General features: G+C 53.8%; 2 protein-coding genes across 3 annotated transcripts in view; one reads left to right on the top strand and one right to left on the bottom strand.

Moving 5' to 3' along the window:
* LTBP2 (latent transforming growth factor beta binding protein 2) overlaps positions 1–20491 on the top strand; it is a 101255-nt gene extending 80764 nt beyond the window's left edge. Inside the window, exons 18-36 of the mRNA XM_032837528.1 lie at positions 1922–2041; positions 6704–6823; positions 8116–8238; positions 8470–8595; positions 9037–9162; positions 9916–10038; positions 10140–10265; positions 10634–10756; positions 11462–11593; positions 11871–11996; positions 12526–12669; positions 13524–13715; positions 13837–13920; positions 14632–14760; positions 15074–15211; positions 15295–15462; positions 15756–16037; positions 17007–17156; positions 17605–20491. Of these exons, the coding sequence (XP_032693419.1) occupies positions 1922–2041; positions 6704–6823; positions 8116–8238; positions 8470–8595; positions 9037–9162; positions 9916–10038; positions 10140–10265; positions 10634–10756; positions 11462–11593; positions 11871–11996; positions 12526–12669; positions 13524–13715; positions 13837–13920; positions 14632–14760; positions 15074–15211; positions 15295–15462; positions 15756–16037; positions 17007–17156; positions 17605–17750 (2678 nt within the window). The 3' untranslated portion in view covers positions 17751–20491. The remainder of the gene's footprint in view (positions 1–1921; positions 2042–6703; positions 6824–8115; positions 8239–8469; positions 8596–9036; positions 9163–9915; positions 10039–10139; positions 10266–10633; positions 10757–11461; positions 11594–11870; positions 11997–12525; positions 12670–13523; positions 13716–13836; positions 13921–14631; positions 14761–15073; positions 15212–15294; positions 15463–15755; positions 16038–17006; positions 17157–17604) is intronic.
* A 2817-nt stretch (positions 20492–23308) lies between these two features.
* ISCA2 (iron-sulfur cluster assembly 2) lies at positions 23309–25474 on the bottom strand. Of its 2 annotated transcripts, none has more exons than XM_032837390.1 (4): positions 25386–25474; positions 25078–25183; positions 24840–24955; positions 23309–24426 (listed from the first exon to the last, which is right to left on the bottom strand). In XM_032837390.1, exons 1-4 carry the CDS (start codon positions 25454–25456, stop codon positions 24252–24254), a joined length of 468 nt encoding a protein of 155 aa, XP_032693281.1. In that variant the 5' UTR covers positions 25457–25474; the 3' UTR covers positions 23309–24251. The 2 variants fall into 2 exon arrangements, with proteins under 2 accessions (XP_032693281.1, XP_032693282.1); XM_032837391.1 differs by having other exon boundaries at positions 25078–25180.
* Between the last annotated feature and the right edge of the window lie 333 nt (positions 25475–25807).

Raw genomic sequence — 25807 nt, 5'->3', positions numbered from 1 at the left:
TTATTTATTTATTTGACAGAGAGAGATCACAAGTAGGCAGAGAGGCAGGCAGAGAGAGAGAGGGAAGCAGGCTCCCTGCTGAGCAGAGAGCCCGATGCGGGGCTCGATCCCAGGACCTGAGATCATGACCTGAGCCGAAGGCAGAGGTTTAACCCACTGAGCCACCCAGGCATCCTCCTTTTGCACATTCTTTCACTGAAGTTAGAGTTCCACCTTTTACAGCCTGTTTGAATCCATCTGGAGTCCATCTTCCTATGGGCCCTACTAAGCTCTGTTTACTTCCATTCCCCCACCCATATTTCTCCAGAAAGCAAGTTTGTTTTCTCAGCCTCATCCCCCGTCCAAGTTCTTCACCGAGGGCCCACACTTGGCTCTGGCTCTGAGTTCCCTTTCCTCTCCCACTGGGACCACAGCTTCTCAGAGAGAGGACTAGTTCTTTCAGAAAGGCCTAAAGAGTGATTAAGATGCAGGTTCTGGTGCTGCTTGGGCAGAGTCTCCAGTCTCGGGCCTGGGGCAGGGGGGGTTTACCCCTTCTGCCGGGGAGTCTGCTGGGCACTGCAGTGTTACAAAGTACTGCTCAGATAAAAGCACCGTCCATAAACACATGGTTAGTTTTCCATTCACGCAACAAGCACTTTTGAGGGTTCTGTACTGGGGACATTAGGATAATGAGGGACATTCTCAGCACTTGGGGAGAAAAAATCGAGTAAATGAACAGTTACTATAATAGCTGGGTCCTAAGGGAACCCTGGGAAGGGGCATAGGGGTTGGCAGGGAGAGGTCAACCTCTCCTAAGAGATGAGCTAGAGACAGCCAACCCCAGGGGCAGGAAGCCACATGGGGCAAGAGAGTATCACACTCCCAAGCTCAGAAGCAGGTCCTGTGTGGCTGAGGCTGGGAGGTGGGGCCAAAGTGGGAGGAGCAGACAGGGGCCAGATCAAGAAAGATCTCACATGCTAGGCCTAGGAGATCAGATTTATAGGGTGGGTTTAATGCCAGAATAGTAATAGCTAACATTTCTTCAGTGCTTACCTTGTGCCACTCAGCTAGGCCCCCCACTTGGATTATCTCATTTAATCTGCACAGGGACCCAGAGGAGAGTTTGAACCAGTGCCTGGGGGGCAGCGGGGGGGCTAAGGTAAATCATCCATTGATATGATGTGGGGGCAAGGAATGGGGAGTGGCCAAAGCCACCTGGAGCTGGTCAGTTGAACCAGTGCTTGAAATGGGGGTAGGACTGCTGACCACTGAGGCAAAGAAAGATACCCCACGTGGGGTCATCTGTGTGAACAAGGGCTCGGTGGCTGGACCGGTGGGGATCAGCAAATGCAGCGAGCCTGGGGTCAGGTGGCAGAGGCCTTGGGAGCCAGGCGGAAACGGCAGGAAACCCCCAGTAGGGCATAGGCAGGGGGGTGCCATGAACCGGGTCAGGCTTTTGAGCCACTGTGGGGACGCTGCAGGACAATGGCGTAAACCATTTCACGGGATCCGCAGCTGCCTGATATGCTCCCTCTCTGGCTTGTAAAGCCCTAACTTTCAGAAGGCCCCTAGGAGCCCCAGGAGCAGACCCCTGGAGGATGAACTGGGGTCAGGAAGAGGATTTTATTGGCCTCAGATCATGCCATCTGACCTCAAAAGTAGCCCCTGTCTCAGGGTGAGAATACAGCTTTGAGGGTCCCCAAGGGCCCTCCAAAGTAGCGTCCGCAGGGAGAAAGGCCCTCAGGAGTTTACAGAGGCCTGAGCCAGATCAATCTCAGACCTGCCATGGGAGCCCCCCGCCCCCACCATCATCCCCAGTCATGGCTGCAGCTGGGACGCGTTTCCCGCCAGGGCCTCAGCATGTCGTCCTTGTGTTCCGGAGCGATGCCCCAGGACTCCCTGCAGGGCTGGCCCAACTCACAACTTCCCTGTGTGTTCACAGACATAGATGAGTGTGAGCAGCCCGGGGTGTGCCACGGGGGACGGTGCACCAACACGGAGGGCTCGTACCACTGCCAGTGTGACCAGGGCTACATCATGGTCAGGAAGGGACACTGTCAAGGTAAGAAATGAGATAAGAGAGCACAGCCGGTCGCCCCACCACCTTCCCCAGGCGCTGGCTGCCCCCATCCCGCCTTCCAGCTTGTTTCTGCCTCGGACCTCATGAGGCCTTCCATCCCCTCCGTGATGGTGTCCCATCTGCCCCCCAAAGCAGGGGAGCTCAAGCAACATTACACATGTGAGACCCCGGGAACAGCCCTCGCCTGAGCCACACCACTCTCCTGTATGATGGAAGAGACACTGGTCTCTCTGGGAGGAGCTTGGGGACCCGACCGGGGACCGCTTGCTAAAGAGCTCCTTGGGCTTGGACCCCATCCTTAGATGACTCACGTGCAGACACCGGAGGAATGTCCTGCATTGAATAAATGTTAGCAAATGCCAGCTGAACGAGTGAATGAGTGAAGAATGAATATATGAGCCCTGATCTTTGTGCCCTTTCCCGGGCCCTGCCAAAAGGCGGCCGTGACATTGCCGTGTGGGCTCCTCCCAGGCTGGCTGGAAGCTGTTACTGTCCCGCCAGCTTCTGGCAGCACCACACCCTCCTTGCCAGGCTGGGGTGTGCGAGGCTTGCAGGAGGCCTGCGCTATATGCTAAGACTGGCTGAGAAAGGAATGAAGCGGAGTAAGACAGGTTTCCCTCTGGAAAGAAATCCTGCCCTTGACCCAAGTTTAGGACTAGACACCTTCTAGCCTCCAGGTTTTACCTGGCCAGCACTTGGCCTGGTTTCACAGGGTCCTGGAGGTGAATACCTTGTGAAGGGAGGTGTCCCTTTTCCAGTGCCATTACCAGGGAAGCCAAGTCCAGAGTCCTAGAAGGTCTTAACAAAGGGGAGAGCCTGCTGGGAGTGGAAGACAGATAGCTCTCTATCTGCATCCCCCAGGGGTCACCTTCTCCTCTTAATGCCTCCCTCTTGGTGCTCTCCTGTTAACACCCTGGCCTGCCCCCGATCAAAGCCAAAATGTACTCTTTGTTCTCATGAGCATGATGGAGTCAGAAAGCCTGGCATTTTCCAGGAGAATGGAGAGTGAGGGAGTTAGGTTTTTGATGGGTGCCTTCTGTGTGCCAGGAGCTAGCTGTGTGAGGACTTATAGATTACCTATAATAGATAGATTTCCTCATTTAAGCATGACAACATGACAAATTTGACATTAGACTTTATTAAAAAAAAAGTAAAACTAAAGGAGATGAACCAAGAAAATACCAGGACATTAAAAAGATGAGATTTATACTAACCAGTCCACGTTATAGGCATAGGCTCTGGTAGAGACGGGCCTGGATTTGGCTCATCTTGACACCTAAAAATGCAAACCATAAACCATCTCACAGGCCCTGGTGAGGACCAAGTAAGACAATACGAACAAGACCTGCAGTGCCCAGGGGGTAGCATTTCTATGTGAAGGCCCCATTCCTTTTTACCTCTAGACTGCCCCCATGCTCCAGTCCACGCCTCTGGATTGTCCCCTTCCCACCAGGAGGAAAAGTTCTCAGATGCACGCAGCAGCTGGGAGGTCAGGATGGGTTGCCGGCCCCGGGCGACACTCAGGCTGCTCAAAGACAGCCTGATGTAGCCTGCAGACTTCTCCAGGTTTCCATCAGGAATCACAGACCCAGTCATCACCCTGGGAGCCTGGTCAATTTCCTCTCTCTCTCTTTCTTCTCTCTCCAGCTGAGAAACCACTCTGTTGTCCACTTCAACTCAGGTCTCTGGTGGAAGGCCCAGATGTTCTGGACAGTGGCCCATCCAAAGTCTCAGTGGCATTTCTGTCGTACCAGGACTCTGGGTTCCCACAAAAAGGGGTTAGACCCCGTGCAGACTACCAGGCCTTTCCTGCACCCCAACCACATCCAAATTTCTCCAAGCTTCTGGCCCTCGAGCACCCTGTGCTCTCACAGGAGCAGGGACGGGCCTGCTTACATTTCCCCCATGCAAAGCCTAAATCCCCTGCTTACGGAAGCTCCAGGGTCTTCCCAGGGTACAGACAGGTTGGCAAGCTGGTCCCTGGTGCACCTCTTTCCCTGGGTCTCCTGGGGTCTCTTCAGCAGCCTCATAACAAGAGGGTGTGAAACTTTAGTCATGTGGTCTCATTCTTTGGTGAGCAAACATGCCAGCTGTGCCCCAGCCACGGGCTAGCGATAAGTAAGACAGATAGCTCCTGCCCGCGACGACCAAGCCATGAGAACCTACCAAAATATACAGTAATTGTAGATTAAAATTCAAACCCTAGTCTAGTCAGAATGATCTGGCTCCTGTCCACATACAAGCAGGACTGTGGAACAGCCCCAGGGTATCTGGTGACATTAGAATCTGTGCCCTTAACACTGGACCGTTCAGAAGTCAGAAGAATCTGCTTCATCTGGAATCTTTATCCAGCGCCTTCCAATGGGCTCGGCAGATGGCTCTGTGACGTCTGCTCCCATTGGGGAGAGCCTTCCCTCTCCCACGCACTCACAGACCTCTCCCATACAGTGATCGCCCGCTGGGGTTCTGGTCTGAGGGAGGAGGCCAGCAGTGGCAGGGCTGGCGGGGGGTCGCGGGACAGACTAGGTTACGCCGCATTAACAACCCCAGCCTTCACGGCTTAGAACACAGCCAGGTTTATGTCCGACCAACGCCGCATGTCCATCACAGGTCAGCTAGGGGTCATGCCCTACATTTCCAGACTCTAGAACTCGCCAGAAGGAATAGCCAGTATCTTGAATGTGGCCAGTGTCCATGGAAAAAAGGAAGAGCACTTTTCAGAGGGCTCACAATTATGCTTTGGTCTGTAAATGTACTTCTTGGCTCCTGAGTGGCACTAAGGCCCTGGTCCCACCCAACCACAAAGAGCCAGAGGGCACGAGCCCACCCTGGCCCAGCAGGGGGAGAGCTGGGATCCTCAGTGAACAGCATCAGTACCACGACTGTCCTCATGCCCAGCCTAAGACACTAGGTCCACCACCTCCACGAATGTGCCCAGAACAGACATGAGGGCTCTTCGCTCCTGCTAAATCTAACCCCCTTCCTGCACGGCCTGATGCCTGCAGGAGAGATCCAAAGGCCTCATTTTAAGGTCTTAGAAAAGGGTCCTCACCTCTGCCTCTTTATCTCCCAAAGCAGGGATTGCTTATCATTCCCAATGGCTTTGCCCATCTTCCTCCTGTACCTCGGCCAAGGCCCTGAGGCCATGGTGCTGGCTGCTGTCTCCTGGACTGCCAAAGTCAGTGGTCCTAGATCCTTTCGTCCCCCTCCTCTATCTCATTCTCTCCATCCCTGTCTTTCCCGAAACTCTTAGAATAGGTTAGTTACCCCAGGGTCACCACAGCCCAACCAAGGGCTCTTGGCTACCCTCTTTGTAGAGATGAGCCTTATCTCAGTGTCCCCGAGATTGCCTCGGGGTTCTGGCTCTCTCCTCGCAGATACCCACCCAAATAACCACCTGCCCTGTGTATCTCTTCCTCTTCTGGACCCTCAGGGTCAAATTTTGGCCTTGAGAGGGTCCCGGTTTCCTGGGACAGAGGGCTTTGATGTGGCCTGACTTCTGCAGATCCAACAGCCTCAAGGGAGACTCATTTTCGTTTTTCACATCAGGGCCCATGTCCTGTTCGGTAACAACAGCTGCTGGCTTTCGCCCTCTGCAGAAGGCCTGTGTCCCGACCCTTGGCCCTGCCTCCATGGGTGTTGAGTAGGTCTTCCTCCCGGGCAGGAGGGCTTCCGAAGCTGCCTAAGCCAGGGACTTCCTCCAGGAGAATGACAGTTACCATTTAGGAAGAGTAAATCCTCTCGATTCCTCTGGAGGTCAATCATCTGTCACAGACAGGGCCTGGGAGCCTCAACACGGAGCCAGAGGCCCATCACATCCTCCCGCAGTCCCAACCCCGAGTTCAAACCCTGTGTTAGACCTCCCTAACTCAGCATGCATCCCGTGTGCCCTGAGTGATGGACTCCCGGGTATGCCAGGTCGCGTCAGGAAGAATGTTGCCTACAGTCTCCGTCTTTCTTTCTCTGTCCTCTGTCTTCCTCCTTGCTGTCATTCTCCCCGGACTGGCTGCTCCTCTCCCTCCTCGGGTCCCCTCTTCCCCTGCTTGTCTGATTGGTGCCCAGGCTCACCCTTTCTGACTCTCTCCTGGACCTCACCAGACTGGGTGCTGGGTCGTTCTCAGCAGGATCAAAAGTCTCCAGCCAAGAAGCCTTGCCAGCCTCCACCCGGGACTGTGCATCAGCCACGGAGTCTGGGTCTCCTCTGAGACTGGGGGGTCATCCTCGTTCCTCTCCTGGTGCAGGAAAGCCCATTCTGCCTCCGTTGCCCAGCCGGCTCTCTGTCCTGGGGCCTCCGGGACCTGCTGCACGACGCATGCACGATCCCAGCTATGCAGAGGGTGGGATGCACCCAGACAGACACAAAGGCTCTTCCCAGGAGCCTAGCTCACAAAGCAGAGCTCTCCCACCCTCCCAGAGCTAGTGGTGATCACGGCCTCTTGCCCCACCCAGGGAGTCTCCTTTCTAAAGTTCTCTCTCTCTTCCCTGCAGGACAGTGGGTGGGAGGTGGAGCTGGGAACACTGGACGGCCTTCACTTTCTCCTAGTTTCCATCTGTCAGAGCCCGGCATCCCTCCCCCCACCTCACAGAGCCACCCACGTGCTGTGGCTCCCAGGGATGACCGAGGGAGGGGATGTTATTTTGCAGATATCGACGAATGCCGTCACCCTGGCACCTGCCCTGAAGGGAGATGCGTCAACTCCCCCGGCTCCTACACTTGCCTCGCCTGTGAGGAGGGCTACCGGGGCCAGAGCGGGAGCTGTGTAGGTGAGGGCTGCTCGCCAAGGCAGTGAGAGGGCTGTCTGGCCTTGGGACCCCTGGTGGAGCCCACCCACGGGGAGGGAAAGAGACGGGCCGGGGGAAATGGCTTGGAGGCTGTTGTCCTCCCTGACCTGGCTGGGCTCCCGTGTGACTTTGGCCGTGACATGGGCGTGCTTCAGTGACTGCTGCTATGCCCTCTGAATCAGCTCGGGTGGGGACCCCTTTGGCTCCTCGGGCATGTCCATCCAGGAGCTATGGCCCAAGGTCCCAGGAGCTTCTGTGGCCGGATCCTGCCGGGAAGAGTGAGTTGCTGAGTCTGACGGTGTGAGCTGGCCGCCAAGTCCTGCCGTGGCTTATGGGCAGGAGGGGCGTTCTGCTCTTCGGCGGCTCCACAGCAATGTCTGAGCAACACCTACCTGAACGGGGCGGGGGGTCTTCTCCCCCCAGGGGGCTGCTTGTCAGCTATAGAAGGAATGTTCTTTCCCCTCAGTCCCTGCAGGCAGAAGGGCCCAGGGTTCAGAATGCCAGGAGGGACTGAATTGTGAATAGAAGCTTTGAGGCTCTGGGGAGGGCAGGCAGTTCCCAGGCCCTTGAGCCTGCCGCTCAGCACCCCGGGCGCTGGTTGGCCTCTCTCTGCATTGCCTGCTCACCTACTGAAGCTACTTGTTGGGCTGGGAGCACGGAATCATACCTACTTGTTTGGTTGGCAAGTAGGAGGCCAGAAAGGTTTAGATCCACTGTGAGGTGAGTCAGGGGTTTTGGACACGTCATCCTGGGTGTCCTCAGATGGGCCAAACCAGCCTCAGGGCTGGAGGCCTGGCTCTTTCTTCTAGGACAGACGCAGAGTGCTCTGTGTGTTTTGTTTTTGTTTTAAGATTTTATTTATTTATTTGTCAGAGAGAGAGAGCGAGTGAGCTCAGGCAGAGAGGCAGGCAGAGGCAGAGGGAGAAGCAGGCTCCCCGCCGAGCAAGGAGCCCGATGTGGGACTCGATCCCAGGAGTCTGGGATCATGACCTGAGCCGAAGGCAGCCGCTTAACCAACTGAGCCACTTAGACGTCCCACAGAGTGCTCTGTGTGACCAGACAGAGCTGCAGTGGGCTCAGGCAGGAAGGGCACGCTGGCCTGCCTGGGTAGGTGGGGCCGGGAGCAGGAACCACCTCACTGCCTTCCCAGGGTGGCCTGTGCCCCCTCTGAATGCTGATTTCCTGGCCTCATCTTTAAGATGCCCTAAGCCTGACCATGGGTACTGCATGAAGGGCAGGAGGCCAGCCCGCCATCTTGGACTTCTCTTCCACAGACATAAATGAGTGTCTGACCCCCGGGCTCTGCACCCATGGAAAGTGCATCAACCTGGAGGGCTCCTTTAGATGCTCTTGTGAGCAGGGCTACGAGGTCACCTCAGATGAGAAGGGCTGCCAAGGTACAGAGATGCTAAAGCACCTTCCTCTACAGGCAAATCGGCCGGCAGCTCCTTCCCTCTGCACACTCCCTCTTAATCCAGCCCTGTGCCCCCATCCCTAGCCTTGCCGACCCAGCCACCCATCCTGCCAAGACCCGTCCTTCGCCCTACCCCTGCCCGCCTGTCAGTCTCTGGCTGTCCTGTCACGTCTGTCCTGCACAGCCCCACACAGAACTCCCTGGCCTGTTTCAGATGTCGATGAATGTGCCAGCCGGGCCTCGTGCCCCACGGGCCTCTGCCTCAACACTGAGGGCTCCTTCACCTGCTCGGCCTGTGAGAGTGGCTACTGGGTGAACGAGGACGGCACTGCCTGTGAAGGTAACCCTGGGGAGGGGCAGGCAGAGGGGGACGAAGAATATAGGCCTTCTTACCTCCCAAAGAACACTCTGCTCGTCCCCCAGCTTTGGGCTGATGCTGAGGGTCTCCAGGCTAGACCGGAGGACCTTAGAGATGGACTTGGCCCCAAGGAGAGCGACTATTGTCATCATCCCCAAGTTCGGAGGTGATGACTGGAGGGAAAAAAAGGGAGTCACAGAGACAAAAGGGAAGCTGATGGGAGAGCTGCCCCCAGAGCATTCTGGGGAGAGGAGGACAGAGTTGCCCCCACAGAAGGCTCACAGCCAGGGCCTGCCCCTCCCCAGGGGCCCAGAGAGAGGCCTACAAGCTCACGGAAGGAGGCCAGAGGGGCAGGGATCTCCTTGCCAGGTGGGGGGAACCCTCCCAGGCCCCCAGGGTGACTGGCTTGGCCATCTGCCGCAGACCTGGATGAGTGCGCCTTCCCGGGAGTGTGCCCCTCAGGCGTCTGCACCAACACGGCTGGCTCCTTCTCCTGCAGGGACTGTGAGGCGGGCTACCAGCCCAGTGCCCTGGGCCACACCTGTGAAGGTGAGAGCTCCCTTCCCCCGCCACCATGAGGGAGGGGAGCACGGGGCAGCGGGGGTGGGGTGCGTGGTTTCAGAGACTAAACCACCACCCTTAGAGAAGGGAGTGACCGGACACAACAGGCGCTGCTTCCGGGCCAGGGGCCCCTCTGTCCAACTCGGGCGGGAGAGCTGGGGACAGCCATCCTCACCCCTCCCTCAGCAGTAACTGGAAAGACAACTGCCAGTCTGGGTCTGGGGGCTGATGAGCCACTAAACAGGGGAATTTGTTCCATGTCCAGCCTTCCTGGGTTCTCTGTAAGGGTGGGAGCTGGGAGTGGATTTCGGAAAACATCTGCCTGGACCAGGCAATCTGTAGGCCACCTTCAAGCGCCTAGTTTCTGTGACCTCAGGTTCTCAGCATCTGTTTCCTTCACTGAGTTCTCATTGGTCTTCCCGTTGCTTCTCAGTAAAATCTGAGCTCTCAGCCATGGCGAGGGCAGCGGGTTTGGCGGCCCTAGGCCCAGGTTGCGGGCAGAGGCCGAGCGTCCCCGGGGATGCCGTGGGGTTAGCCGGAGAAGCCCAGCAGAAGCGGAAGGCACTGCAGTCATGCTGCTCCCCAGAGGCTCCCTGGCCAGCTGTGCTGCTGCCCAAGGGGACGATGCGTGTCTGGGTCCAGACTCCCCCAGCAGGGGATGGGCCTCTGGAGAGCTCCCCATCGGTTCCTGCCCTTGGGAGGTGCCGCCATAGGCCGCCTTGCTCCCTTGTGACCCTGCAGATGTGGATGAGTGTGAAGACTCCCAGGGCAGCTGCCAGGGAGGCGAGTGCAAGAACACGGCTGGCTCCTACCAGTGCCTCTGCCCTCCAGGCTTCCAGCTGGCCAATGGCACTGCGTGTGAGGGTGAGCAGCTGTGTGTGCCCGTCGGACACTGTGGGCGGTGGGTGTGGGAGGGGAGGTGGCAGCACGCCTGGGAGACGCCATTGCCTGCCTTCTCCTTGCAGATGTGGACGAGTGTGTGGGAGAGGAGTACTGTGCACCCCGTGGCGAGTGCCTCAACAGCCACGGGTCCTTCTTCTGTCTCTGCGCACCAGGCTTCGTCAGCACAGAGGGGGGCACCAGCTGCCAGGGTGAGAAGCCAGCTTGGCCATGTCCACTCGCCAGCAGCAGGAACATAGAGCGCTCCCGGCCCCACCCGGGGATGGGAGGCTGAGCGATGACAGGGAGCCAGGTGTCAGGAAGGCACTCAGAGTCTTTCAGCAGGGCCTCTCTGCAATGTCTATGACAGAGAGGTGCCCTCTGAACCCTTTGAGTGTCACCCATCTGCCCGTCATAGGGCCCCCATTCCAGGGCTCCTGCCTGCAGCCTAGCCTCTGGCTTCCAGCTTGGGACTCTTCCTCAGATATCCGAGCCCCGAGCTGCCCTCTGGCTCTTCTCCAGGCTGCTTTGGGCCGCTGGGTCACGTGGCTGGGTCTGCTGATGGAGGTCTCTATTCTAGATGTGGACGAATGTGTAGTCACAGACCGGTGTCTGGGAGGACACTGTGTCAACACCGAGGGCTCCTTCAGCTGTCTGTGTGAGGCCGGCTTCCAGCCCTCCCCAGAGAGCGGAGAGTGTGTGGGTAAGAGCTCCAGGGGGAGCGGACAGGGCACTGCCCCATGTCCGCCCACCTCCACCCCTGCCTGGTCCTCAGCTTCCCGGGACCAGGAACTGCAGCTTCCAGGAAGCAGAGCACTTTCCACAGATTAATCATCTGATGGATAATGCATTTATTGAGTCTCTGCTGACTCAGGATCTATCCAAAGATGAATGAAGATAATCATAATCCTTGTGCCAGCAGAGCACACAATCTAGTTTTTAAAGCCAAACTGATTCAACAGACATTTATTAAACCCCTGCTAGGTTCAATGTCTTTTGCTAGGACAAATAGACAGTATGGACGACAAATAGACAGTTATGGACGATGTTGAAATTGAGCAAGGGAGACAGATAGGAAGACAATTTTCTGCAATACCCTTCGGTGAAGGTTTTATATAAAGAGTATCATAAAGTACTCTGCCATAGGGAGAAGGGCGGTGGGCAGGAGTGTCACAGGCAGCCAGGAGCTCAGTGCTTTCCTCAATAGCATATAGTCCTCTACCTAGGCAGTCATCCCTGCTGGGTCAGGAGAAATGATCCTGAACTTGATGCTTTGGAGTTGAGATGAGCACAGTAATTTGTAACAGACCAAGGACCCCGAAGGTTGCGGGACGTGACCTTATAATGCCAAGGAGGTGGGGCCATAGCAGTGACCTATTTCTGTCCCCTCTCTTGGCGCTGGGGCCAGATATTGACGAGTGTGAGGACTATGGAGACTCGGTATGTGGGGCCTGGAGGTGTGAGAACAGCCCTGGCTCCTACCGCTGTGTCCTGGGCTGCGAGCCTGGCTTCCACATGGCCCCAACTGGAGACTGCATTGGTGAGTAGGAACCGGGAGGGCTGAGGACACCTGTTTTTCATGTATCCAGGTAGAAACGACTTTGTCCTGAGGACCCCATTTTTGTAGCTGTTTGAAGTGTGCGTGTTTTCCGCACAGCAGGGCTTGTAGAGAGGCTGAAGAGGAATGGCAACGTTCTGGAGTGTTCTTGTCCTGTGTTTAGAAGTCACTTTTCACAGACCTTGCTGTGAACAGACCAAGTAATCCCAGCAAATAGAGCAAGAGTGTGCCCTATACTCTAGTCCCCACTGTCCCACAGACATAGATGAGTGTGCCAACGACACCATGTGTGGGAACCACGGCTTCTGCGACAACACCGACGGCTCCTTCCGCTGCCTCTGCGACCAGGGCTTCGAGACTTCGTCCTCAGGCTGGGACTGTGTTGGTGAGAAGCTGGCAGGCCAGCCAGGCTCGGGCCCGGGAAGGGAAGGCCCGTGGTTCCTTGAGGCCATCTCCACAGATCTTGGCTGTCCTGGATAGGGGCCCTAGGGCCCTCCTCCTGAAATGTTCAAGGTCACACGGCTCCGTAATGGGTCCTCAGAGAGTGGGCAAGGAAGTCCACAGCTGATGCCCTGACCAGCTCGGTAGGAGAAGCGTGGCCATGTCCTACCAGCAGGGGGAGCGAGCACAGTAGTGAAGGCCACGGCCCATCTCCAGAGGCACATCTGGAGAATCTGGGCAGAGGGAGGAACCCTTCCTCTTGGTCCCTTAGTGACCCTTTTCTACCCTTCTCCTCTCTCCTGTCTCATGCTCTCTCATTTTTTCCTGCTAACTCCCTTCTGCTCACCCCCTGAGACCTAGCCCGTTTCTTCTGAGAGGATGAGGGGAGGATCTGCCCACTGGGTAGGAGGCAGAGGGCCGGGAGGCACCAGCTGCGTCTTCTCCACCCACAAGCCTGTCCTCGTGCCTGGCAGACGTGAACGAGTGCGAGCTCATGCTGGCGGTGTGCGGGGCGGCTCTCTGTGAGAACGTGGAGGGCTCCTTCCTGTGCCTCTGTGCCAGTGACCTGGAGGAGTACGACGCTCAGGAGGGCCGCTGTCGCCTGCGGGTGGCTGGAGGTGAGCGCACCCCATAGTTACCACGTCATTACACATGAGCGCTCTGTGGCTTACAAAGTGGTTCCGCTGCTCCGGCTCCCGAGAGGGAGCCTGGGCTAGGCCCCGAGCTGTGTGGGCGAGGGTGCCACGTAGGACTGGAGGAGAACAGGGGGAGGAGTCAGCGTATGGCAAATGTCAAGACAAGTGGATGTCTGTCCCGGGCCAGGGAATGTCCAGGAGGCTCAGGGCTGTGACAACCCTACAGGGAATCAGAAGAACTGATGCCAACTTAAGGTGCCTAGGGACCGCAGACTGAGCCCCCGAGGGACCCCAGGGAGCCCTTCAGTGAGGAGGGCCTTGGGGCTGAGCTGAGCCTCACTCTCCCCTGCACGCCCCACCCCAGAGCTGTTGGGTGCAGCTTCTCTCCCCAGGCCGGATGAGAACTGAGCTGGCCTCCTCTGACTTGGGAAAAAGCAAGCAAGACCTGGAACAAGGAAAGGTGGGAGGGGCTGGGGTACAGTGTGAGCTGAGGAATGGAGGGGCTGCCCGTATGGTACGCCACAGACCGGGGGCACCTCCCTGGCGGCAGGACGCTATGCCAGAAAGAGCACGGCTTCGGGCACCAGAAGAACTGGGGTCAGGGCCACTTACAGCTGGAGGCCGTGGCAAGTCACGGGGCTTCTCACAGTCTCAGCTGCCTCCCGTGTAAAGGCGGCTGATGATAAAATGCCTTCCAGAGCATCAAGTGAGACAATTTGAAAGCATGGTGTACACTTCCTGGTGCTATATAAATGTAAAGCCTTGAAAATAAATTCAAAAGCTAGGGTGCCCCAGGGGGCCAAAGACAGTAATAAAGGACGTCTAATCTCACACAGGTCAGAGTATTCCTGAGGCCCCGCCAGGAGACCACCCTGCAGGCCCCATCCGCATGGAATGCTACTCCGGGCAGAACGGCCGGCTGCCCTGCTCCAGCCTTCTGGGCCGGAACACCACACAGGCCGAGTGCTGCTGCACCCAGGGTGCCAGCTGGGGAGATGCCTGTGCCCTCTGCCCAGCTGAGGACTCGGGTAAGGCCCCCGAGGGTTCCAAATCCTCAGTGTCAGCTCTGTAGGGTGACGCTGAAAGAAGGGGAGAGGGGAAGGGGGGCAGAGCCCTTCTGTTTCTAAGCTTGGATACCTCCCTGCACAGCTGAATTCAGTGAGATCTGCCCCAGTGGTAAAGGCTACATCCCCGTGGACGGAGCCTGGATGTTTGGACAGACCACGTACACAGGTAACCTCCCTAGAGACCCTCCTCCCCAAACCCCACTCACCTGAGGGGGCCCAACCTGGTCCTCCAGGAGGCCCCGGAGGAAGTTCTGCATGTTGCCCCAGCCTCCCGCTCACTTCCCTCGTTCCTGTCCCAAGGCTGACCGCCTACAGATTTGCAGCTGGAAGGTCTGACCTGAGCCCCTTCTGGAGGTGTCCGTACAACCCGACCTTGGTTCCTCTGTTCCCCTGAGGCTGAACCCTCCAGAACTACGACTCCACAACTAATGCAGTCATGGGGCACAGGGTCGGGTTGGGGAGTACGGAGACAGCTGCTTATCCTCCTGGCCCCACTTACAAAGCCAGAAACTTCGGGGAACCCACACTCAAAGTGGGTAGTTCAGGTCTGAGCCCTTCAGTGCCCTAATCCTGAAGCTGGAGACAGAGAACAGAAACAGAAGTGGCTTTCCTTAAGTGCTTGTTACATGCCAAGCACTATTGTAAGCACCTAACTATATTAACCTTTTAATCTTCCTAACGGCAGTAAGAGGTTAAATCATAGCAGCTGCATTTTTTTGGCAGGAGACTGAAGCAAGGAGAACTCAAGCAAGTTGCCCAAAGGCACCTGACTAGCAGGTGGCAGCGCCAGGATTCCCACCAGCAAGTCTGGCTCTGGACCCCCTAGTCTTACGTTCTGCTTCATCCGGCTTCTCCCCTCATCTCTGCCCTCCCACAGATGCAGATGAGTGTGTGATGTTCGGCTCCAGTCTCTGCCAGAACGGCCGGTGCCTCAACACAGTGCCTGGCTACATCTGCCTGTGCCACCCCGGCTACCACTACAATGCCCAACGCAGGCGGTGCGAGGGTGAGGACACGCTGCCCCCCACCCCCACCCCGGGCCACTCACCCAGCCCCCCGCCGGCCAGCCCCATTCTTGCTGGGAGCCCCCACTGCAGCAGGGGAGCTGCAGGGGTTGTCCAGGCTCGAACGTGAGCCCCTGCTGGAAAGGGATTCCCAGGGAGGGGCCTCCCAGGCGGGGCTGGAGCAGGGGCGGAGGGGGAAGCAGGGAGCTACTCTTCATTATCAGTTAGAAGAAAACCTCCTTCCACGAAGCCGGTCTGTGGGCAAGCTGCCTTCGTACCGCCCCTCGCATCCCCTCCATCTCTCTGCCACCACAGATCACGACGAGTGCCAGGACATGGCCTGTGAGGACGGTGAGTGTGTGAACACTGAAGGCTCTTTCCACTGCTTCTGCAGCCCCCCCCTTACCCTGGACCTCAGCCAGCAGCGCTGCGTGAACAGCACCAGTAGCACGGGTCAGTAGGCTGGAGAGGTGGGGCAGCAGGGAGACTGGATCTGGCTGGGAGGGCTCACGTGCCTCTGGGCCCTGTGCCACCAGAGGACCTGCCTGACCACGACATCCACACGGACATCTGCTGGAAAAGAGTCACCAATTATGTGTGCAGCCAGCCCCTGCACGGGCGCCGCACCACCTACACAGAATGCTGCTGCCAGGACGGCGAGGCCTGGAGCCAGCAGTGTGCCCTCTGCCCCCCCAGGAGCTCTGGTGAGAAGGTGACCCGTGCCCACTCGCAGGGAGGGGCCCTAGGGAAGGGAATGCCCTCACCTTGGAGGGAGGGATTTAGAAGGAGGAGAGCAATCAGTGTGGCCCTGTCTCCCATCCCTATTGCTTGGGGACAAAGCGGGGCAGGGGGTGGGGTGGGGAGAGCACTGCCAGGAACTTCCGGAGGGGACCAGTCCCAGCATGTTCCCTCGCCCCAGGCAGTGGGCCGGGGAACAGCACACCAGGCCTTAGCTACCAGGAACTTGGCAGCTTCCTCTCTCCCTCCTCCCTGACAGAGGTCTATGCTCAGCTGTGCAATGTGGCCCGGATTGAAGCGGAGCGGGAGGCGGGGGTCCACTTCCGGCCAGGCTATGAGTATGGCCCTGGGCCCGAGGACCTGCACTACAGCCTCTACAGCCCTGAGGGGGCCCCCTTCTACAACTACCTGGGCCCTGAGGACACCATCCCAGAGCCAGCCTTCCCCAACACAGCCAGCAGCGCCAGGGACCACCTGCCGGTTCTTGAGTCACCCCTGCAGCCCTCGGAACTCCAGCCCCACTACGTGGCCAGCCAGCCAGGTCTGTGTTGCTGCCCACGTGGGGAAGTGGTGGGCCCCACAGCTGTTTCACTTCCACTTCCTCTAGCTACTAATCACTCCAGTGGGGTGAGGCCGCAGAGGAAGAAAGACCCACCAAGCCCTCTCACAGGTCCCTCAAGGGCCAACTCCAAATGCCCGGTCAGACCCTACTGAGGAACTGGGACAGGGGACACCAAAGAGGTACAGGACACCACCTCCTCCTCAAAAGCTTCCCTGAGGGTGTTGAGCGAGCGAGAGAAAGCAGGCACACTCCAGTCTCTGTTTCCCCCTCCACGCCACTCAACAGTGTGCAGAATGACTGGCTCTATGAGCTCACACTGGTGGCCTGAAATGTGCATTAAGGCTTTCTAATCACTTTAAAGTCCTGCTGTGGTGACCCGCTTATGTAATTGGCAATGACCCCAGCACGCGGGACTGGGATTCTAAGAAGTCGGGCCTGGCACCTGTGCGATGATCAAAGCTGCCACAGGCACAGCCCCCGTATCAGACTAAGACCGTACGGGGACTAGGGTCGGGTCTTTCTCAGGGGTTGGGAGCTGCTTAGAGAGGTTCAAGCAGATGCCTAAGTTTTGCTTTGTGTTGAATGAGGGTAATCCCCTCTTGCTGCCAGTTCCCCCCCCCCAACAAAAAAACTACGTGAAGATTTTAACCACCACCAACCACAACAAAACCAAAACTGTAGACACCCCCTTGCCAGGGCTCTGGCGCTGTAAAAGTAGCGCATCTCGGCCCTCCTGGAACTGACCCGTAGAGCATGGCACGTCTCTGCCACCCCAAGCGGAGACACACACTTATTTCTTAAGGGTACAGCCTTTTGTTTCAGCAGCTTTCCATGAGGCTCCCAACCCTGACCTTAGGAGTTCAACAGCAGCAATCCTTCCTGAGGAGCGTGAGGGCCCCAGGGTCAGGTGCAAGGCCTCAGCTTCCTTCTCTGACTCCCTCCTACCAGAGCACCAGGCCGGCTTTGAAGGGCTTCAGGCAGAGGAATGCGGCATCCTGAACGGCTGTGAGAATGGCCGCTGTGTGCGAGTGAGGGAGGGCTACACCTGTGACTGCTTTGAGGGCTTCCAGCTGGACATGGCCCACATGGCCTGCGTGGGTAAGTGTCAATCTGAGTGGCAATGAATACCCAGGGAGCAGGAGGACCCTGATGGCTCTAGGAGGAGAGATTGGACCTGCCCTACTGCTCTGTTAGAAATAGAGACTGAACTTAGGGTAGTTGGAAAATCCACTGCTGCCCCCTAGTGGGCCATCCTGGAGCCAGGCCAAGTGGGGAACGCGCCAAATGAAGGCCTCCTGCTGGGTTTAGAAAATCCTTTCCATGGAGATTCCTAGGCAGAAGAAAGGTACAGGAGACATGGTCACTCTGAGGCACAGGATGGGTTCACTACCACCAGCTCTGTGTCTCTGAGAAGCTTCGTTTTGAGCAGTGACTTCAGCTTCTGGTTGCCACGTGTAGGATTCCACCGCGGGGCAGAGGCTCAGTAACCACAGCAACAGAGGCACCTGGGCTCCCTACAGTGCTCTCTTCCCTCCCTTCCTCTTAGATGTGAATGAATGTGATGACCTGAACGGGCCTGCTGCACTCTGTGCCCACGGTCACTGCGAGAACACCGAGGGCTCCTACCGCTGCCACTGTGCTCCAGGCTACGTGGCCGAGGCAGGCCCTCCACACTGCACTGCCAAGGAGTAGCCGTGAGGGGTCAGGGTGGACAGCTACCTGGAAATGGGCCCCAGCCACGGGCAGGGGCCTGGAAGAGGCTTTCCTAGCTGGGAAGACATCATGAAGAGGCAGGCAGAAGGCCCTGCACCTCAGCTCCCAGCCAGACCTGCCTGCTTTTCAGCTCTCCCAGCTTAGGCCCTGGCTGTGAGCTTCCATCACTGCCTTCATGCCGCCATGCCCTTGCTTGGCTCAAACACCACCAAATGCTTTAATGCTTCAGCCACTGGCCGTGCGGATCAGCGTACCATCTGTCCTGGCCTTGCTGTGGGATGCTCACCCAAGGATGGCCCTCATCCACCCCCTCAAGCTGTGCAAACATGCAAGGTTGTTCGGACTCATACTGCAGACACGCTTTCCCAGTCACGATCCTTATAACATCCTGATGATTCCACAGCTTGGTCAGAGGTCACATCTGCCCGGGTATGGTCCTTCAGTATCTCTTGAGCAAAAAAGTATTGGTGGAAGTTTGGGGAATGACTCCAAGTCCTCCTCCCAAGAACCGTCACCTTGGTCAAGCTCGTCTGGGCCAGATTTTGCCACATCTCCATCCCGTTAGCAGTGCTGTGGCCCCGGGCAGGGGCGGAAGATCCCCTCATCTAAGAGGAGCAAGACTGATACCAGCTTGCTGAGTGGAAGAGACACAGATGAAGGGGAGCACGGAGACTGAGAAAGCAGCAAGAGGGCAATACGGAAAATATGGGGAGGTGATAAGAAAGGGGGAGCCAAGGCTTTCAACAAGGCTAAAGAAAATGTTCGGTTGCTTTGGGTAAGCACTCACAGTCTACCCAGGACAGCTGCTGTGCACCACAGCAAGGTTGCCATAGGACGGGCCCATCTCCGATGACCTGTATGAAATACACACTGCTTCTTACACGACACAATCTCTCCTGGGCTCTCCTTTTGTGGGTACCTGTTTGAGGTACTAAAAATAAAGGGGTCTATTCTCTGGCTCGTGAAATACAGTGCAGTCTTGTTTAGGGGAAGCCAAATTCCCCACGTCGTTTCTTCTCTCTACTCAGAAGCCCTTGCTGTCTTTCTCTCAAAAATGGGAAGACAGGCTGGCATCCCTCCCAGTTTACAAGTAGAGACCCACTCCATCCTTGGCCAGCTAGAAGTTGAGAACCACGGTGGAATAAAGAAAGGTACATTTGGGCTCCTATTTTTGTTTTTATTTCATATTAAACTAAATTTCTTTACTATGTTGGCTAAGTCTAAATGTTAGACACGAGGATGTGCCTATCCTTTTGCCAGCTCTGCCAAGAGCCTCTGATTGGGATCCAATGGGAAAAGGTTCTTTATTCTTCTAAGACAAGGAAAGCTCTGCCTTTGCATTTGTCTGATGAAAGGCAACGTAAGTAAACAAGACTCCATGTGCCTGAAGACATGGAGATGAATGCTATTTTCTTAATTTAATCTGTCCTGTCCTACCTGCTGCTCTAATTGCCGGCCATCCCATAGTAACTTATTGAATGCTTGTTATGTGCCAGGCACTCTACTTAGTGCTGACCACAAATTTCATTTAATCATCCAGCAATTCCACTTACTATTTTTATTCCCAATGTATAGATGAGTAAATTGAGACACACAGGGTTTAAACAATTTGCTCTATGTCGCTGTACTAGTTGAGATGTTTTCAGCAGACAAAAATACATCGTTACACATTCCTAACAAAAGAAATGTGAGTTAAAACCACACTTGAGACACTTTTTTAAGGCTGTCAGATTGGCCAGCATCAGAAGTTTGCTAAAACTCCTAGTTGGCAAGCTTCTGGTGAAAGAGGGACTCACATACGCAGCTGACAGGGCCTTAAAAGGATGCAACTTCTGAAGAGGGTAATATGGCAATGTCTTTCAAAATTATAAAGCACTTACTCTAACCCTTCTAGGAATTTAACCTTCAGATATAGTCTCACCAAATGTGAAATGACACGTGTAAGAGGTTATTTATTATAGCATTACTTGTAACAGCAAAAGATCAGAAACAATCAGTTGCTACAGGGGCCTAAAAATGAAAGAAAAAAAAATGGCTCTAAATGTCCTGATAAGAAATCCAAACAAACTAAGCGGGGAAAGGCTGTAGAGCAGAGTAGACTGTGTGCTGCTATTTGTCTAAAGAAAGGGGAAAGACACCTGGGTATCTGGGGACCTCCTCCTCGCCACTCCGCCTCACACCCCACGGTTCAGAGAACTTCTTACCACCCTTCCATATATGCGCTGGCGCTGCGCCGCCTCCCAGCCCTCGCCTTCCTGCTCACCCTTCCGGAAAAACTTCATGCACATACACGTATTTCTTTGTATCAAAAACACAAGTAGCATCCTATGCATGCTGTTCTGCACTTGTTTTCACTTAATCCAGACTTGCACATAAAGAACTGTCTCATTCTATGTTATAATTGTATATTATTCCATCGAACAGATAAATCATAATTTATTTAATCAATCCCCTACTGATGGACATTTCCATTGTTTCCCCTCTCTTGCTATTATAAGTAATGCCATAATGAGTATTCTTGTGTATATGTTATTTCACATTATATCTATGGGATTATACCTATAGGGTAAATTCTTAGAACCAACAGTGGTTTGTGGGGAGGGTGACAGGGTGGATGGGTACAGGATTGGGAGACTTTTCACTGTATCCCCTTTTGTGTCTTTTTGAATTTTGTACCATGTGTATTACCTTTCCAAAAAAATAAAATATTTTTAAATACAGCTTTGGCCATAGACTGCTTAAATGCTCCCTTCTTCATGTATTTATCTGACAATTAAAGCCACATAATTATTTCCGAACTTCTTAAAGCAAACTTTCTTTAAATAGCCCTGTAGCATTTCTGTGGAGAAAGGGCAAACGGATTTTTTTAAAAGAGCAATCAGAAACACCACTGCTAGATACCTAGAAAAGTAGAAGAGTTTCCCGCCTTTGAGACAAACATGGAAAACCGTAACTATGTTGCAGGGGACAATGCTGGGTCCCAGACACTACCAGCGGCACCTATTGGCTCTCAGCCAGCACTGAAGGCGGGCTACGCCACACAGTCAGTGCTCCCCGCTTCTCTATGTATGCTCACTGCTGTATAAAAGGAGACTTAATTAACAGGTTTCAACTCTTAGAAGTTAGAAAAGTTAGAAAGTTCTTGGACACCTACTTTAGTAGCCCTTCCTAATCTCTTCTAAGCCTGTTTTGTCCTAATCCCTTGTAATCTGTGGACATTCCCACACAAAGAAACTAAGGACGGGTGGGACACCTATAGCTCACATACCGCTAGTCACTAGCAATCACAGAACTGAAGAGTATGATTCCACCACAAGGTTAAGATCTGGATGTTGACTAAGAGGCCCCCACTTTTTGAGCCACCAACATAAAGCAGATAGACAATAGGGGCACCTGGGTGGCTCAATCGGTTAAGCATCTGCCCTCCGCTTGGGTCATGATCTCCAGGTCCTGGAATGGAGCCCTGCCTCAGGCTCTCTACTCAGTGGGGAGTCTGCTTCTCCCTTTCCTTCTGCCCTGCCCCCTACTAGTGCTCTCCCTCTCTCTCTCAAATAAGTAAATAAAACCCTAAAAAAAAAAAAAAAAAAAAAGAAGGGGTCGCGCCTGGGTGGCTCAGTGGGTTAAAGCCTCTGCCTTGGGCTCAGGTCATGATCCCAGGGCCCTGGGATTGAGCCCCACATCGGGCTCCCTACTCGGCAGGGAGCCTGCTTCCCTCCTCTCTCTCTCTGCCTGCCTCTCTGCCAACTTGTGATCTCTGTCTGTCAAATGGATAAATAATATCTTTAAAAAAAAAAAAAAACCGCTGGAGCACCTGGGTGGCTCAATCGGTCAAGTATCTGCCTTCAGCTCAGGTCGTGACCCTGGAGTCCCAGGATCCAGCTCAGCCCAACACTGGGCTCCATGCTCAGTGGGGGGTGGAGGGGGGTGGGGGGGTGGTGTCTGCTTTAAAAAAAAAAAAAAGGCATATTCACAACATAAAGCAGATGTAGGGCTCCCTTACTTCTGCTTCTTGCATCATATCTTACTAGGGCAAAGGCAGGGCATGCTACCCCCAAACACTCTCTAACTTGCATAAATAAAACCAATTCTGCAACAATAAGGCCTTTCTCCTTGAAAGTAATGGGGAAGCAAAAAAATCTTCCAATGGATACCAGAAGAGTATCAAGTTTTCCTAAATGAATTTGCACAGTAAGCAAAATTTGTGAAAACATCTGCTGGTCTTTACCAGAAAGAGGGCACCTGATCATAAAGGGCCTGCAAAAGACCCTAAACCTATTTTACTAAGCTTACTATTTATTCCAAGCAAATTGCCCAGTATCCCCTTGATGCTATTATTTCTCTATGCTCTCTGCTGTTAAAATTTCTACATCATCCTACTCCAATGGAAGCTTCTTATTACTACTTCAGATTTTCTCACGAGGCTTTCTAGTGTGATAAAGTGAGGTGATTTCTCCCAAACCCACCCTTTCTAAAACACAGAATCCCAATTCTCCCCATTAGCAGCAGGTACTTAGATATAGGCATTCAAAGGGACTCTGTTCCTATCTAAGTGACCATTGCAATTTAATGGTTTATTTAGCAACTAAAGCATTTAAGCTCCTGCTCTGCATGAGTTTTAAAATCACAAAATCATGGGGCACCTGGCTGGCTCAGTCAGTAAAGCATGTAACTCTTGATCTCAGGGTCATGAGTTCAAGCCCCATGCTGGGCATTGAGCTTATTTAAAAAAAGTAAATAAAAATAAAGTGCACTCTTTAAAACAATATGTTCCAACATTTAAAAGGTAGCAAAATCTCTTTTTAAAGAGGATGAAAAGACTTAGTCTGAGCTGAAAATCTAATTAGGCCCAGGTATGGGCAGCAACTTTAAATGTCTTAGTAAACTTAAACAGACGCTCCCATGATATCCCGTTTTCTACCTCCTCCCATGGAAATCTGCAAAGGTCAGGTTTCTGAGTGTCCCTTCCTTCTCTTTGTACACACTGTACACACAACAGCTTGCTTTCTCTAAATCCTAGGTTTTCCCATATTGAAAATATAAGTACCCAAGCTTCATCTTGTCTCTAAAATCTACATTTCCCTTTTTAATGGTAAATTCTTTTGCTGAATGACCTTAATCCAGTCCAGAAATGCAAGTTTTTGCTATAATGAACTTTTAGGCTATTGAGGAAAACAAGAGTTTAACCAATAATTTTTCCAGAACCAATTTGGTTGTGGTTTTCCCACATGAGCATTAATAAATCATTTGTCATTCTGTCTTTTTTTTAGTTGTCTGTCCATGAAGTTCTGGGTCCCCCAGCACTGTCACATACTTACAACAACTATTGCTAGCTCTGTAGCCTAATTAAGTGCCATACCCAAACAAGTACTTTAAAATTCATTGGAATTTGTGGCTTCAAGAGCTTTTCTTTCAGCAACCCTAACATAAAGTTGCCAGGTTTAACAAATAAAAATGCACAATGCCCAGTTAAATTTGAATTTCAGATAAACAACAAGTAATTTTTAGTATATGTCTCATAAAATATTTGGGACACGCTGACACTAAAAATTATTTATTTGAAATTCAAATTTAACTGGGCATCCTGCATTTTATCTGGTAATCCAACCTGAAAGAAAATCCCTAACCATCCATTATCTTTACAACAAGGGGACCCCTTCCTGCTATGCATGAGACCAAAGACATTTTAGTAAAGCAACATGTCCTAAAAAGACTCAGTCATTGAATAATCGCAGAATCTTGAAATGTCTGTGTGAGTACAGAGTATGAGGCCTATTTTTTAAATGATTCAGGTTATCAGTGGGGCTTAGATCCAAGTTTCCTGGGTGATGGACTACTGGTTTTGTGAATCTAGCAGACCTGCGAGTAAGAGAGGAAAATATATCTACCCTAACAAATGGGAAGCGGGGAATGGGCAGCACAGAAAATAAGGATGTAGGAGGAAAAGGAAAAAAAAAAAAAAAAAAAGAAAGAAAGAAAAAGAAGGGTGTCACTAGCACATTCAGGAAGAGTGAGATGAAAAAGAGAAACTTCCGTTTGCCTTTCTCATCCTTTCTAGCCTAGTAACCAGTGTTCAAGCTACCCAATCTGTGACCCTGATCCAGAACACAAGTAACTAAGGACTTTCTTCAGAATGGAGCTTTTATACATAGCTACACACTTATGTACAAGCACCTGAGAAGTGACTCCAAATTTTGGAACGCTGGAGGCTCTACAGATTATAGCAGGCAGATTTCAACCAGTTAGTGTATCTTAGATCACAGCACCTAGAGGCTTGGCCTCAGAAATGTGTGAGTGAAAAACAGATCGAGAGTAAAAGCTTCATATTCTGAAAATAACAGTGGCAAAACACAACACTCCTGGACTGAGGGAAATAAAACTGAGAGGAAGACATGATTGGAAGGAAACTTCTAGAATTCTACTAATCCTAGGCTCCTCAAATTGGTACAAGTGGCAGCAATCTCTGGGTCACCTGTCATCACATCAAAGTTTGACAGAGAAGGATGAGCCACAGGAGCAGCCTTGCTGAGCTTGAGGGTTGTTCAACACTTGAAATGAGCTTCGGATCAGTTCTTGGCTGAAGTCCACCTGGGCCCCTTTCACAAAGGCCAAGCTATCAGAGTCAACCACCACTCTCGCCCCGCCCTGTTCAAACACCCTGAAAAAGACAGGAGGAAGACATTAAGGACTATCATAAACACCAAAACCATAACACTCTCTGAGCCCTGGGGTGCATATCCTGTTTTTCCAAATACAGGAGAAGCATTCCTTATTACCTCTAACAAGTGCTGCTTTTCTCTGAGGCAAAAAGGGTCAATGGAATGAATACTGGTAATGGTTTAGGGATTTAGGCCTGGAATCCAGTCCAGCCTGACTATGCTAAGGACCTAGGGAGGCCAGCTTCCCTCCTGTAATATAGTTATTCTGAATCATGACAACAAATCCTCATTGTATTCCCGCTGTGTGAGAAGGATGGTGTTGGGCGTTCTTAGCAAACTTTTTAAATTCGAAACAAACGTGCACTTTTATCCCTCCCACACATTCTCTGAGGACCCACCCCTTCCTTCTTGCCTGTCGTCGGGGTTGATAATTGTATCCAGGGAAAATTTGTATTGGAATCCAGAGCATCCACCTCCCTCCACCTCCAGCCTTAGGAATTCCGACCCTTCGGTGATTTCCAGAAGTCTCTGAAATGCAAAAACGGGGATCAAGAATACTCGGCAAGAGGTGGCAGAAGGGTGGGCCAAGGGGAAGTCCCCGCACTCCTGGCCCTCGCCGGGGAACCACCGCCCCGCGTCCGACCTCCTACCTGGACGCAGCTGGCGGTGAGGTGGATCTGCCCTTCGCCGGCCTCGGGGCTGGAGGACGACGCTTCCCGACGAGCCTGAGGTCCTCGAGAGGCCGCAAGGAGCCTGCTGCACATGGGAGGAGGATGAGCCCGGGAGCAGAGGGGCACCTAGGTCACTTCTACCTGAACAGCCTCCCGGCAACCCTGACGACCTCCACCTGGACAGCCTCACACCAAGCCCTCGCCTCCCCCGCAGGCCTTCGTTCCCCCGTTAGTTCTGGAGGCGCAGAACCTAACACCTTTCCCAGGTGCCTTTGTAGGCTTGGTACCTGCCCCTTGCCCAGGGAGTGACCGCTCTCAGCGCCGCGGCCGTTAGAGACAGTCCGCGGACGGCAGCCATCTTCCTCCACAAACCCCGCCCCCCGCGTCGCCCCAATCCTTTTCTCCACCTAGGCTTTCGGAGGCGGGACCCACAGAGACCCCGCCCCCGAGCGCCCCTGTTGGGTGGTGCTGGAGGAGAAGAGATTTGATTGGCTAGAAATGCTTCCATTTACGGAAGCGAAGGCGCACCAACAAAATCCAGAGGCGCGTCTGTGCGAGGAGGCGGCGGGGCGGAGCTGGATCCAAGCCTGCGAAGCCGCGGAGGGGACCAGATGGGAGGAGAGGACCAGATGGGCGGAGATAGCTGGCGTCTGGGCGGGACCGAGGCAAGCTTGGCTCTCCTGGCCGGGAGGCGGGGCGCGGGCAGGGC

This window comes from Lontra canadensis, unplaced genomic scaffold, assembly GCF_010015895.1.
Source record: "Lontra canadensis isolate GAN:19392208 unplaced genomic scaffold, GSC_riverotter_1.0 scaffold98, whole genome shotgun sequence".
NCBI classification, from domain to species: domain Eukaryota; kingdom Metazoa; phylum Chordata; class Mammalia; order Carnivora; family Mustelidae; genus Lontra; species Lontra canadensis.
Note: the sequence above shows the minus strand (reverse complement) of the source record. Positions and strands in the feature narration are given on the sequence as shown.